Source organism: Gadus morhua, chromosome 13, assembly GCF_902167405.1.
Source record: "Gadus morhua chromosome 13, gadMor3.0, whole genome shotgun sequence".
Lineage (NCBI taxonomy): Eukaryota > Metazoa > Chordata > Actinopteri > Gadiformes > Gadidae > Gadus > Gadus morhua.
Genome location: NC_044060.1, coordinates 27,935,400 through 27,949,502, shown reverse-complemented (window position 1 = coordinate 27,949,502; position 14,103 = coordinate 27,935,400). Strand labels below are relative to the sequence as shown.

Sequence of the window (14,103 nt, the reverse complement as noted above, 5' to 3'; positions counted from 1 at the left end):
TAAGTTTAGGAAAATGAATCTTTACTGAATCAAAAATCTACAAGTAAAACATAGGCTACATTATACTGCATATAGATGATTTGGGTGAAATATATCACAAGGAGATCAGTTAATTGATGTAATCCACATAAATAATAATGTATGTGATGTTAAATTTAACTCAATTCAAAATATAATTAATTATGCATTGTTTATGTTTGTTTCCCATATTTTCTCTTGATAGGCCATCTTTTTTTATAAAACACAAAACTGTCACATGATGTTTCTAAACATGATGGAAAAGTAAAACAAAAAATTGTCATTTTTGGCAATAATGTATTCATCTTTTGCAACAATACTGGAGAAAATGCACCAAATGGATCTGTCCAACACACAAACAATTTGGGCTGTATTTCTTAAAAATGGACTGTAGGGTTAGCTTTACATAAGCACTGACAACAGAACATGTAATCCAGTTATACTGTACGTACCTATATTAACTATACAACTGTCTCTTTGTTACATACAGTCTAATGCATATTACATACATATTATATGTATACATACTTAGTCACGCCACCCTATCAATCAAAATGGTCGTTCTCCTTGATTTACATTTTACATGACATGCAACTATTTGATTTTAATTAATAACCAACTGTTTGGATGAACGATTAATCACTTTTTCATTTTTTGAAAAATAAAAAAATTCAAAATGATCAGATTCCAGATTCTCAAATGTAATATTTTCTGGTTTCTTTATACTTCTATATATTCTGTCAACTGAATATCTTTGAATTCCGAACAAAACAAGACATTTGAGGAGGTCATCTTTTACACACATTAACTAAATAACACACCAAAATGCTAGTGCCTCCATCACCAAGATTGATAATCTGTGACGCTGGAAGGGGAGATGAAACAGTGGTCTGAACATTCACCACAATGCTATGTAACTGTGTGGAGAGCTGTCAAGTATGGCACCAATGAATGTTCACGTGCTACAGCGATGTAATGACGTTAAGCTGACTGCTGTCAGTTGACAGGAAGCAGTTAGTAGTGTTCATCTGATTTATTTTACACTTGGTGGGTGTATTGCAGAAGACCCAAGGGTGCAGTGTCAGGTGTGAAGTTGCCAGGATAAGCGGTTGAGTATGGCGACACATTAGTGCCATAAAGCACTAATGGGATAAAACATGCATTCGGGCGTATTATATTATTTCATACACGTAGAGGTTAACTGCGAGCGCCCAAATTATCTGTGCGCACGTCCGCACTCAGAGCGCAGCTCCCCGAGCCAGGAAAAAAGATCCTCGAGAGCATTACCTCGTTGCAAGCGAGAGGGGGGAATAACTTTGGTCATACAAAACAGCCTCTCGCGAATGATGTTATGCTCTCTCGCTCAAATTTAATTTTGGCACTATGTGGGAGGGAATCAAGGCAGGGCGTGCTTTCCTGTGATTGGCTGTTTCTGAAGCACGATATTTGATTGAGAGCCTTCCTCAGCCCTCCTCTCATTCATTCTGTATTGTAGTCAATGGCTGAAACTCAGAAGACAATCACGTCTGGGCGAAGGTCCCTTCAAGTAAGAAACCCTTGGCTGAATTCGGGCTGTCAATCAAATATCGCGCTTCAGAACGGCCAATCATAGGAAAGCCTGCCTTCCTTGGTTCCCTCCCCCATAGTGCCAAGTTAATATCTATGCGTGTGAAATAATATAAGACGCCCGAATGCATGTTTTATCACATTAGTGCTTTCTAGGCAAGTCCATTTCCTTAGTCCATCCTCAGTGCAGCTTCAATCTGGGGGAAAAAACAAGAGGTAAGATCAAAAGCTAAAGTTGAGCTGTTTTATAATGAAAAAGCATAAATAAATACATAAATAATCTTTAAAGAGTAACACTAATCTGTGTAGTTATGTGAACGTGCACGCACACACTTCACCTAAATTATGCTTTCCTCTTCATCCTCACTGGTGTCTGGACTGCTGTGGACACTTTGGTCTTCCTCTTCAATATTTTGAATGACAGAGGCCTCAGGACCTAAAGCAGTCTTGTATTTTTGCAGGACCACTTGCAACCCCTCTGACACCTCTGTGTTTCTTCTCCTCAAGAGACTGCAAAGTCCTTCAGCTCCTTTGTCTCCAGACTCTCCACCTCAAAATATACATGAGATTACATTACAGACCTTCTACATAGTAAAATTGCTTCATGAGTCCACATACTGTAACTTCAATAGAGTAGAAAGCTCTCTCCTGTCCAAATCTAAATACCATATGTGAATAGTTGCCATGATACCAAGCAGGCTTCAGATTGAGATAATAGTAAGCACAAGCTTTTATGCTAACCCTGTGTGACACATTAGCCACATATTCCAATGTTCACAATTATTTGGTTGACTTCTGATTTCAGGCTATAGCCACAGTGCTAAATATCTCCACATTTGGCAAAAGTGACACACTTTACAACCCCACAGACTTGTTACCACAGCAAACAACGTAAATCACCATTTTACTATGTACAATTAAATGACCATCACTGCAAACAATGATTGTTGTACTCTATTAGGTTTGTGATTGAAAGTGAGTTGGTCATGGACAGCTATGTTTTGCGTCAACTTACCCGACTCAGCCACCTTGTTTTTGAGAACCAATGCCAGGTTCTGCAACCATGTGCAGTGTTGTGCCATCTCCATCACCAGAATGTTTTTTTCCTCCTGCAGTCGCTTTGTTGTCATGACTTGGTCATGAAGCCGTTTCTTGGTTCCAATGTTTGCTAAAAAGTCAATTACAGTTTTATGAATACAATACTCAATGTTGCATATAAACATAAATGTATCGACCACAATTGTACTCTTTTATCAATTTTATACAAAAAGTAGAAAACTTAAAATACAAATAGAAACGACATGAATATTAAACAACTCAATATTTTTTGCACACTTATTGCAGTATACCGTATACAGCTTAACAAAAATCTTCTAAAAACTGACATACCGCTGTCATGAACCTCCCAAGGCCATATTGGGGACACAGTGCTCTCTCCACTCAGGGAGTGCTCCACCACAGCTGCATCGATGTTGGCTGCAGAGTCAAGCTTGTTGTGCTTTTGTATCTCCTGAAAAAGGAGCTTTTTCTCTTCTGCCAGCTTCCTCCGAAGCCGGTGGCGAAGCTTGTTGCTGTCTAGAATGACATGAAGTAGATGGGTGAAGGCTCTTGACAGAACTGTTTGTCAAGCAAAAAATACATTGCACTCAAAAAGTGAAAGTGAAGCTGCAGTGAGTGACTGATGAATGTAATAATGACAATCTAGATAATAATCAGTTACAATCAAACAGAAGAGAATGTAATGATTGAGCTGTAATTGGCGTAATTGCTTCTACATTGTGTACTAATTCCATGTATTTGTTTTTGTGTATATTATACAGTAGTAATACCATTCTGGCGGTACAGATTTAGCTTCCGCTGCCTCACACTGAGGTAGAGCCCCTCAATGGACCGCTGAAGCCCTGTGTGTGTGGTGCCTTGCAGGTTGTCAGATGCATCTCGTGTCTCTGTAGAAATAATAGTACAATTAAAAATAAAACAACACATAACAGTTTCGATGTTTGAATTCATGTTACACATAAACCCCTCTTAACCCAACTTGATTGTACAACTTGGTATGTATACTTCCAGAAGAGAAACTGGAATATACAAAAAACCCAACATGTCACACAGTTTGCTGGTCTTGGTGGCAGGTGATGTCACCACCTCTTGTAATCCCTAGAGATCACTTTAACTGCCCTGAATGATCAGCCAACTATTGTTGGCTGATCTTTAATATCAAACCTGAAGATTCAAATAGTCAACAAATAGTCAACAAATAGCCAACTATCAGCCAACTATTGTTGGCTGATCTTTAATATCAAACCTGAAGATTCAAATAGTAGTGGAAAAGTATTGTGTTATTTTCTGTTATCTGGTCATGCTTACCACCAGCTGCACATTCCATCACATCTGAGATCCACTGTGACACCATTTCATCTGAGAGATGTAGCTGGGTTTTTAGCTCTGCTAGCATTGCAGTCTCATCCAGGAGCCTCTGACAAGTCTGATAAACAGTGTAACACAGTAATCAGGATAAAGTCTGTAGGATTAACAACAGCTCAAATGATAAAAACAAAGGACAAAAAAAGTGCCTGGTGTAAGGAATCCCCTTTCTTCTGGTTCCACAACATTGCATGCAATGTGAGCATGTCCAACCGGGCTATTGAAGGCAAAGTATGAGTTGATGGCATGCAGTCTTTGAAAAGAAGTATGCAACAATATGGAAAACACTCTGTTCACCTGCTTTCGACATATATTTTGTCGTAAGGGCACAACGAGAGAGGTAGCTGTTAACTTGTTCCACCTCTTCACCGGCGGTTGTCCCTGCTCCTTCCTGGTTCCTACCACTCCATTTAATCTGTTAGTAAAGGTTGAGTGGAATGGTAACACAAAACATATACATAATATAGTCTACCCATTAACTTCAATTTAATATTATAAACATTACAATTTACATACCATAATAAAAAATAATAAACATACCTCACACTTGGTAGCATGAGCTCGAGCATGCATGACGCTGAGGAAAGGTTTCATGGTGGTCAGCTCCTGGAGAGCAGGAAGGACACTGGCAACTTTCTCCAGGTATGGCCAGTATTTGCAAGCCACATCCATGGCAAAGAATTGTGCCTTGGCTGGCATCAGCTCCTTTTGAAGGTACATGGGGTAGGCAAATATTTCTCCCCTGTACATATTAAGGGCTTTAAGAAGGAAACCATGGCGACACACAGCAACCTCCATGCCCTCTTCATCCAATTTGGATGCCCTTCTTGATGTCTCCCGTGCTGCTGTCCATTGGGAGTCCCCACACGTGCCTCTTCCCTGTGTCTATGACACGTAAACAAAAATAAATCAAATAAAATCAATGGTATCATAAAACACTGTATATGCCATGTATTCACTAAATTTGATTTTTTAGTTGGCAGGCAGAAGTTGCAGTTGGGGAGGAAATCTATGTTGGATAGATATGTTTATTTTAGCAACAGAAGTATTTTGTCAAATTACGATTCAAACTTGCCTTTTTCACAGCTTTCTGGATCATGTCCACAAATCCAGACACTGCACTGTCTTCAGCCACAAATAAACCTTCAAAAAAGGCATGGTCACCAGAACTGTGGAAGACAAATAGAAATTAAATGTATTAAATATGTAACTAAATCAATCAATCAATCAATCAATCAATAATAACACTGGAACAAGGAGCACCTTCCATTTCGGCGAAAGCGATATAACTTTCTGTTTCCATCTACTGAAACAGCCAACATTTCTGGTGTGCAGGCTGTGCAGGTGAAAACAGCACCACAGCAGAGTTGGTCCTTCTCAAACGAAGCATATGAAAACTCCAAGAAGCTGCGCTGCAGGGTGTCGCCTTTGATATGTCCAGACTGGAAGATACATAGAATAAAAAAATCTTTGGGATGTTGTCTGCTTATGCACAGAAATGTTGTAATATGTCCAAGAACAATAATACTAACTCGTCCTCCACACTTGGTGCGATGCTCCAGGAGCTTTGCGAAGGCCTGTCTGGAGAATCCCGGAGAGATTACTTTCAGTTCCTGAAAGGAGCTCAAGAGGTCCAACGTGTACAACGTGGAAGTATTGAGAGAGGCTGGCCAATATCCACTCTGAAGGAAGTGCTTCATGTCAGGGGTCCTCTGCTGCTGGCACGTCTGACATACATACAGTGGCTGATGCAAGTCATAACGTCCTTAGAGCAAGAAAGAAAAAAAACATGCTTAAAACACATTTTGAAAGACCCCCAATATCTTGATGTGTGATTTTATTTCTGGAAATCATCTTCAAATACAAATTTAAATAGTGAATTGTTTTTACCATTGATGTTAATTAAAATCACTGGTTTGCCTCGTAACACAGTGAAGGTTGTGCCATCGCAGACGCAGTTTGACACACTCACAGTTGGCAAGATGCAAGCTGGCATAAATAAAGAAGACCATTTATTCATATTATCTTTTAAAAGCTGCAGACACATGTGAACAGCAAAATAAAAGCTTTGTTGAGTATATACCTTGCTCCTGAGTGAAATATCCATCCTCCCCTTTCATGACGCGTGTGGTTGGAGGAATGGGTTCAAAGAACCCACGTGTCAGACATTCCCGGTTGTGGAGTGGCTGTTTTTTGTGATGCAGTACATCGCAGTCCCCACAGAACCACTCTTCAGGGAGACACTCTCTGCACCTAGGGATGAAAAAAATTAATAATATAATCAACTATTCATGTGAATAACTCATAAACTACAATACACTCAAGTTACAGTAAGCTACAGTATTCTAAATTAAGTTAGATAATCGGTTTGATACAAAGGTCCTAGATGTACTTTTCACATTCATGTAGGTTTCCTCTGTGTATCAAATTTCTCTCCCACCCCAAAAGACATGCATGTTAGCCTATATAGCAGGGCACTGAGAATTGCTGTAATGCTCAGCTACTACCCTGGGTAAATAAAGTTTAAGATTAATGTGATCCAACCTAATAACAGCCGGCTTGGGGCAGAGGCAACACAAGGGATGACCAACAGCCTCCTTTTCAATGAGGCCTTGTAGGTGGTTTGGTCGTGCTTCTGTCCAGCGCTCTGAGGCTTTCTGCTGCCGAAAAGTCCATGAAGATGCAGAGCTTCTTTGAGGCTTGGCAGAAGGACCAGAGGCATTTAGAGATAATAATAATAATAATAATAATAATAAATTTTATTTATAATGCACTTTATATTCAAGAATCTCAAAGTGCTTCAGAGAAAAAAATACCAAAAATAAATAATAAGGAGAAAATACTATTAAAAAGGGGGAACCTCAAAGAAAGTTTAGCTAAATGCTCTTTTAAAGAGATGGGTTTTGAGGTTCCGTTTAAAAAGAGCTGTAGTCTGTGGAGCCCTCAGGTGGTCAGGGAGGGCGTTCCATAGTCTAGGGGCAGCAGCAGAAAAGGCCCGATCACCCATGGTGCACAGCTTCGTATGTCGGGTTTGGAGGGTGTGAGTGGATCCTGAACGGAGTATACGTGAGTTTGTCGGCGGGGTGAGGAGTTCCTGAAGGTAGAGGGGGGCAAGTCCGTGAAGGCACTGGTGGGTGAGGAGGGAGACCTTGTACTCAATTCTGAGTGAGACAGGGAGCCAGTGCAGTGATTTCAGGATGGGGGTGATGTGGTCATGCTTGCGCACCCTCATCAGGACCCTGGCAGCACTGTTTTGAATGTATTGGAGCCTCTGGATGCTCTTGCCAGGGATCCCAATGAGGAGTGCATTGCAGTAGTCCAACCTGGAGGAGACAAAGGCATGGACGAGCTTCTCTGCATCAGCCAGGGTGAGTGATTGGCGGAGTTTGGCGATGTTCCTGAGGTGGTATAAAGCTGTCTTACAGAGGTGTTTGATGTGGGTGTCAAAATTAAGTTGTGGGTCCATTTTAACACCGAGGTTGGTGACGGATGTGGAAAGGGGGATGTTTTTGCCAGAGAAGGTGATATTGGTGATGGTGGGGGAGCGGAGCTGATGTGGCGTGCCAACAAGGATGGCTTCCGTTTTATGGCTGTTAAGTTGTAGGAAGTTGAGCTTCATCCACGCCTCTATCTCCTCCAGGCAGGTAGTCAGTGTGGATGTTGGCAGAGGGGCAGAAGAAGTGGGGGTTGTCCTGATGTAGAGCTGTGTATCATCAGCATAGCAGTGGTAAGACAAGCCATGCCTGCTAATGACACTACCCAGGGGGAGCATGTACAGTGAGAACAGTGTGGGGCCCAACACCGAGCCCTGGGGGACACCGCAGGTGACGTTGTTGGTGTGTGATTTTGCTTTGCCCAGGGCAACGTGCTCAGTTCTGTCAGTGAGGTACGAGGTGAACCAGTTCTTTACATTTCCTGATAGTCCAATGGTGTATTGCAGGCGGTGAAGGAGAATATTGTAGAGATGAAAGCCTCTCCACAAACTTTTCTGTAAAGAAAATAGAAACTTTGGCTACAATGGATTCACAGTTGAAGTACATAACTTACAGTAAAAGTACATGGACCAAGAATACAAAGGGCTTTTTTCTCAGTGATACCTTTACATTTTTAGATTTAAACTTCAATTCATCAGTGGGATTTACCAAATGCCTCTTGAGGATTCAGTTGCGCTGAAGGTACAGTAAGCGGAACGTCCTCATGGGATGACGGGGAGCACTCAGCTGGGGGGAACGTGACTGTAAAAGAGTACATTAAAGAATGATTAACATTCATAAATATTCTTTCATGCTACAAACTCATCTAGTATTTACGCATTAAATTCCAATAAATGTCAAATAATTCAGATAAGAACCTGTGGCTGAGGCTTTGCGTCGCCCTCCGCGTCGCCCTCCACGCCTCCCCCTCGGCTTGCCTCGTCTTGCACCGTCACTAGTGGAGCCACATGGAGGTCCTCCACCAGAACGCGCACGTTTCCTCTCCTCAACGGCTCTCTGCGTGTTGAAGGGAAAATTCAATAATTAAAGGTACAGAAACTGAGACAGGTGACAAATGAAAAACGATTCATTTGATATAAAAACACTAACCTCAGCTTCAGCTATAAGGTGGTCTTGTTTACTTTCAAGCAATTTACGTTTCCCCTCTTTGTAGCTGGGATGCTGGCGGTCAATGGTATGTCTCATGGCCATTGCAACACAAACAGACTGACCCAGACAGACAGACAGACAGACAGACAGACAGACAGACAGACAGACAGACAGACAGACAGACAGACAGACAGGCAGACAGACAGACAGACAGACAGTTAGACAGCCAAACAGGTAGATAGATAGACAGACAGCCAGACAGAAAGGCAGACAGATGGACGTGGCTCTTAAAAGTGCCTTTGGGTATTCAAAATGACGACGATAACGTGTGGTGGCGTTTGACTATAAAGGAGCTGCAGGGAGAAAAGAAAAAACTGTCAACCATCAATCAGTCACAAACAAAGTTAGCAGCAATGTGCAAAAAAATACAATGTTAATATAGCCATTACCTAATGATAAGAAAACCATATCAGATATGCATTAAAATTAACTAACTGCATTAACATTAACACTACACCTATGCCTGGGAGGGTGTTATTAACTGTGGTTGATTCTGGACAAATTTACTGTGAAAGTGTCATATCACACAGTTATCACGGTTTTAATGATAGTTACGTTTCGAAACGGTAACCTAATTTTAACTGTAAGGAATTCTACAATGATTTACGTTTAAATATCATAACCACGTTAATAACGTTTGTAATAAACCAAACCGTTTGTAAATCGGTTGAAAATTGAGCAAGTTATGGCTATTTAAAAAGTAATAAAAAAAAGTACATTTGGCATGACACCGCCTATGGTGACGTTCTAGACGCCACTGTAATAAGGCATCTAGTTAATATGGTTTGAACGCCCCCCGTTGAGAAACCATGTTTTAGCGGGTTTTTCTTTATCTCTATTGCAGACTTTTGCCGGTACAAGACCGGGAAAGCACCATGAGAGCATAATAAATTGTTCAAAGACAGCACCTTGCTTGTTTTCTACACAACTTTACACAACTTAAAGGCATATTGTACGATTTTCAGTGATATGCACTTTTTAATATGTTGTTGAAATTGGTTTTTACATCCTGACAGCAATAAATAACTTATGGGCAATGAAAAAGAAGCGAAAAAAAAACGAATTCTGTATCTGCTATAAACCTGTTAAAATGCTTACCAATCGGAGACATTGTACCCGAATATAAAGAACCAATCACAAGCCTGCGCGTTCTCTCCCCTCTGTGTACGAGCCTGAGCCGGCCTGAGCGCGTTCACGGAGGGCAAGGAAAGCGTTGTTGTCATAGTAGTTCATGACAGTGGACTAGACCTAGAGCCTACAATGTTAACACGATGGAAGAAAAAAAACAGAAGTTACCACTGCCACCGTTACTTGCCCCGGTTCATCCTTTTAAAAAGGCAAGAAAAAGAAAGACAGAAAATGAAAAGGCAGCAACAAAAAAAAAGTAAGAGAATGCTCGAGGAAAAACGAGAATAAATATTGGATTCGCTTTTCAGCGATGGCGACAGCTGAGGGAGTTGAATGGCCTGAAAAGTGACGCAATGGTTGCCGTTGAAGTAAGCCGTAAGCAGCATTAGCGCTCGTGCACGGCTCTGTGTCGAGGGGTTGGGGCAGTCGTGAAGGGTGGGGGAGGAGTTAAACGGAACTCCGAAGAGAAGCTAATTTCAAATCATGCTAGCTCTCTCACATCGTACAGTATAGCTTTAACTTAAAGTAAAATCCAAAACAGTTCACTTTAAAAGTGATCCACAGTGACAGAGGAAATGAAAACGTCTAGATGAACTCACACAATTAAATTACTCACACATTATTATATTATTAATGCTGCATTGTGTTAGTTTATATTGAACATTATCCGTTCGCTAGCAAGGTTATGTTAATTTCAGGAGTTTCCCTTTATAATTGATGCTGACCAATGGTGAATCACTGGTGGGGATTTAATCTTCGCCCTAATATTTAAACTATGCAGGTAATTTATCATATTAAACGAAACATATAGCAGACGTATAGACAATCAACTTACCTTAGTAGGAGTTTGCGAGGGAATGAGCGAAATTCCCGCGAAAACTGACGACAGTGCTTACGCAACCAGAAAGCTTGCGTCTTCACCATGGCAACGGCAGAGAACGCTCATGGGTAAGTACGTAAGGCCAATTTCCAATCGGAAGCGGCACTGCAGCGAACCGGCTGTGGTCCCTACTGAAATGCCCACTGGAAGCGGCACAGACACGTTCCGACTGATGGCTCAAGACGTGCATAATAATAATAATAATATATAGGCCTACGGGAGGCATTCTAGTCCGCTCAACATATTTATAATTCGAAATTCGTCCCATCCTTAATACCACAGATACACTAGGGTCAATAGCATATATCCACGTTTTCTGATTACAGTTTAATGCATTTTTCACTATTTACCAGCTCTCGTTTGGAAGGCTGAAAAGACAATTTGACTGGAACTTGCCAAAACGAAAAAATAACTTCACATGCTGTCTTTTTTTTTTTTTTTTTTTACAATTTATTCGTTTCCAGCATGTCCGCAAAGACGGTGACGTCGCTTAGCAACGGAAGACGCTGGGGTTGACGAGTCACCGGACTACTACCCATGCAAGTGAACGGAGTGTTCCACGGGCCACGGCATTGAGAAGACCCGTGTAATAAAGGCCTATAACGTTCCTGTTTATGGCATAGATTACTCCTCAGATTAGGCCAATAAACCAATGATAAAATAAAAATAAAAAAGCTCGATCAAAGGCCCGGCCCGAGGATAGTGGTGGGAAATATCGGCCTGACCCGGCCCGCGGGTCGGGTCTGGTCGGGCTCGGGTTCGGGCAGAGAATCTAAACGCTGACTGGAACTACTCAGCAGGTATCAGAATACGAGTATTCCCCCCAGGCCGTGGTGCAAACATTATTATTCAAGTGTTATAATCAAGCCCAACACATCAATATTAGTGACAACCCATTAAATACGATATGATTTCTAGATGTCATGGCAACGTCCGCTCGCGACACTGGACTTGCGAGGCGTCGACGCGGACTTTCATTCACATAACCAAAAACAAGACAGTAGATGGCTAGATAAAATAAACATCAAGACATACAGCGCACCTGCATTTAATATATCCGTGAATTGTCACAATTTCTCAGAATCAAAGGTGAAAGTAGAAACGGGTGGCCTAAAGCTGTCATATTGTTCACAGACAAGTTTAAGTAGAAATGGGTGGCCAAAAGCTGTCATATTGTTAGTTATCATCACAGACAATTTTTAACAATAAATGTTCTGTACGGAGCTCCTTAAGGGACATTAGGGAGAACGCTCCCGCACAGAACCTTAGTTTGGAAGTCGTGCTGGTGACACGACAAATACTTCCAATTGAAATAGGCCTACATGGGTTTGAAATTTGTGCTTTAAAACACGACAATTTTTAAAATACGTGATCCTGATCACGTTTCAATAGATTAAATAACGTGACAGTGTCACGACTTTTCGTGAGACCGGTTTCGTGAGACCGGGTTGGATATACCAGTATTGGGAGCGACTCCTGACACGACACAAACACGCGTTTGCGTGTTTGTGTTTTACCGTGAAGTTTTAACCCTTCTTTCACGTTTTGTTTCTTCGGACGTTGACTGCACTGAGGATGTCACTGAGGATACAAACTTTCACCTGGATGGTTTTACCATCATTCGCTCTGACAGAGATGCAACAAGAACACGGAAATGATTTGGGGGGCGGGCAACAAACACTACGGTGAGGGTGAAGGAGACTGCGTGCTGCAACACTGCGAACTAATGACTGTGACCTTAGATAGATCAACCTGCTGATATATGATGATAGACAAGTTCAATCTTCACATATGATTATTATATCACAGGTCAGTGTTGACGACCGTACCTTAGTCTTCTTCCTGCTGCAATAAAGTGTGAAATAAAAACTGTCCGACTAAATCAGAGTTAAAGTACGCTGTTGTGAACAGTTGGTCCCGTTCCCCTCCTAGTTTACAGTCCTGTCAGACTAACCTCTTAGAGGCTGCTGCTCCATGACTTCCCTCAGAGATGAAGAATCATCTCTTTAATAAAATATGAACGACAGACAGATAGCTGCGCTGTCTAGAAGCTCAAATACAAAGAGACACTTGATGGTTCAAACAGCAGGTAGAGACACTCAGTCACTGATGCATCGCTTCATACGTCCTTTACAGAAAAAAAATGTCAGTTTACCAATAAATAGACTGTTAAACGTATTCCGATATCCATACTTCCGATACTTACTATACTTAGTTTGATTAGGGCGTTCCAATTACGATCGGGGGGAAAGCAGTGCACTGAAAGGACCCGGATGGTGTACTCAAAACGGTCCGGGCGCATTCCAAACGGTCTTTAGAGGTCCATGGTCCGCGCGTATTCAGGCCAGGGCGCATTCACACTACCTCCGTCCGTCGACGGATGACCGAGGGGTCTAGTCTGTAGACGCAACAAAATAAGCGTTCCAGGGTGGGGTGAGATTAACGTAACAACTAGAAACTCGTATTCACGATCAGAGGGGAGAGACGCGGTGAATGAGTCTCTCTCTCTCTCTCTCTCTCTCTCTCTCTCTCTCTCTCTCTCTCTCTCTCTCTCTCTCTCTAAAAAGGTCAGGTTTATAATATAAGTAGAAAAGATTGAACACAAAATGTATATATACATGTCAGTTATTATGCCATAAAAAGTCAAATGTGTGATATTATGAAAAATTACAGCATATTCCATAAACAGATAAATTAAAGATAATTAAAGTGTGAAACACTGTAATTATCGTGGACAGAGTGAGTCCAGGGGGATGAGGCTGTTTATGGGGAGGTTGAGGTCCTTCCATAGCTCTCCTATAGGGGTCACCATAGGCTTTCCTTCTGTGAACCTATAGGAAAGCCTTCAGACGGTGTTACCTTTGGGTTCCTTTACGTGAACCCTGGTTCTCTGGTAACAGAGTGAGGTGTCTCACTGTGGGGACCCCCTTGGCGTGACCCCTGGTTCTCTGGTAACAGAGTGAGGTGTCTCACTGTGGGGACCGCCTTGGCGTGACACCTGGTTCTCTGGTAACAGAGTGAGGTGTCTCACTGTGGGGGTCCCCTTGACGTGACCCCTGGTTCTCTGGTAACAGAGTGAGGTGTCTCACTGTGGGGGTCCCCTTGGCGTGACCCCTGGTTCTCTGATAACAGAGTGAGGTGTCTCACTGTGGGGGTCCCCTTGGCGTGACCCCTGGTTCTCTGGTAACAGAGTGAGGTGTCTCACTGTGGGGACCGCCTTGGCGTGACCCGCTGCAGAAGCTCCAATCGCACCACTTCTGTCCTTGACGGACAGGTCCGGCTGTGCCTCAGGCCCCGCCCCCTGCACTTTCCCCGTCAACCCTCCCTCCTCAAATCATTCTGGTTCCTTCTGAGTTAATGGAAGGAGGGACGTGCTGGTGAGAGACCTCACTCTGATATCAAAGAACAATGCAGTCTAAACTATGTTACATGAATATAATGTAA

General features: G+C 42.1%; 1 protein-coding gene and 1 long non-coding RNA gene across 7 annotated transcripts; both read right to left on the bottom strand.

Moving 5' to 3' along the window:
- On the bottom strand, positions 1-3,525 carry LOC115556659 (uncharacterized). 2 transcript variants are annotated; one of them, XR_003979099.1, is made up of 5 exons: positions 3,414-3,525; positions 2,974-3,159; positions 2,600-2,752; positions 1,923-2,134; positions 1-1,781 (listed from the first exon to the last, which is right to left on the bottom strand). It is a non-coding gene; the product is annotated as an uncharacterized LOC115556659 (long non-coding RNA). The 2 variants fall into 2 exon arrangements; XR_003979098.1 differs by having other exon boundaries at positions 3,428-3,525.
- A 432-nt stretch (positions 3,526-3,957) lies between these two features.
- Positions 3,958-13,181, bottom strand: LOC115556645 (uncharacterized). 5 transcript variants are annotated; one of them, XM_030373814.1, is made up of 9 exons: positions 12,866-13,181; positions 8,592-8,708; positions 8,360-8,498; positions 5,541-5,773; positions 5,272-5,450; positions 5,084-5,177; positions 4,549-4,893; positions 4,306-4,423; positions 3,958-4,069 (listed from the first exon to the last, which is right to left on the bottom strand). In XM_030373814.1, the coding sequence occupies exons 1-9, from the start codon at positions 12,959-12,961 to the stop codon at positions 4,047-4,049; spliced, it is 1,344 nt and encodes a 447-aa protein (XP_030229674.1). In that variant the 5' UTR covers positions 12,962-13,181; the 3' UTR covers positions 3,958-4,046. The 5 variants fall into 5 exon arrangements, with proteins under 5 accessions (XP_030229674.1, XP_030229673.1, XP_030229676.1 ...); XM_030373813.1 differs by lacking the exon at positions 3,958-4,069 and adding an exon at positions 4,110-4,225; XM_030373816.1 differs by lacking the exons at positions 3,958-4,069; positions 8,360-8,498; positions 8,592-8,708; positions 12,866-13,181 and adding exons at positions 4,110-4,225; positions 5,899-5,997; positions 6,092-6,261; positions 6,553-6,732.
- Between the last annotated feature and the right edge of the window lie 922 nt (positions 13,182-14,103).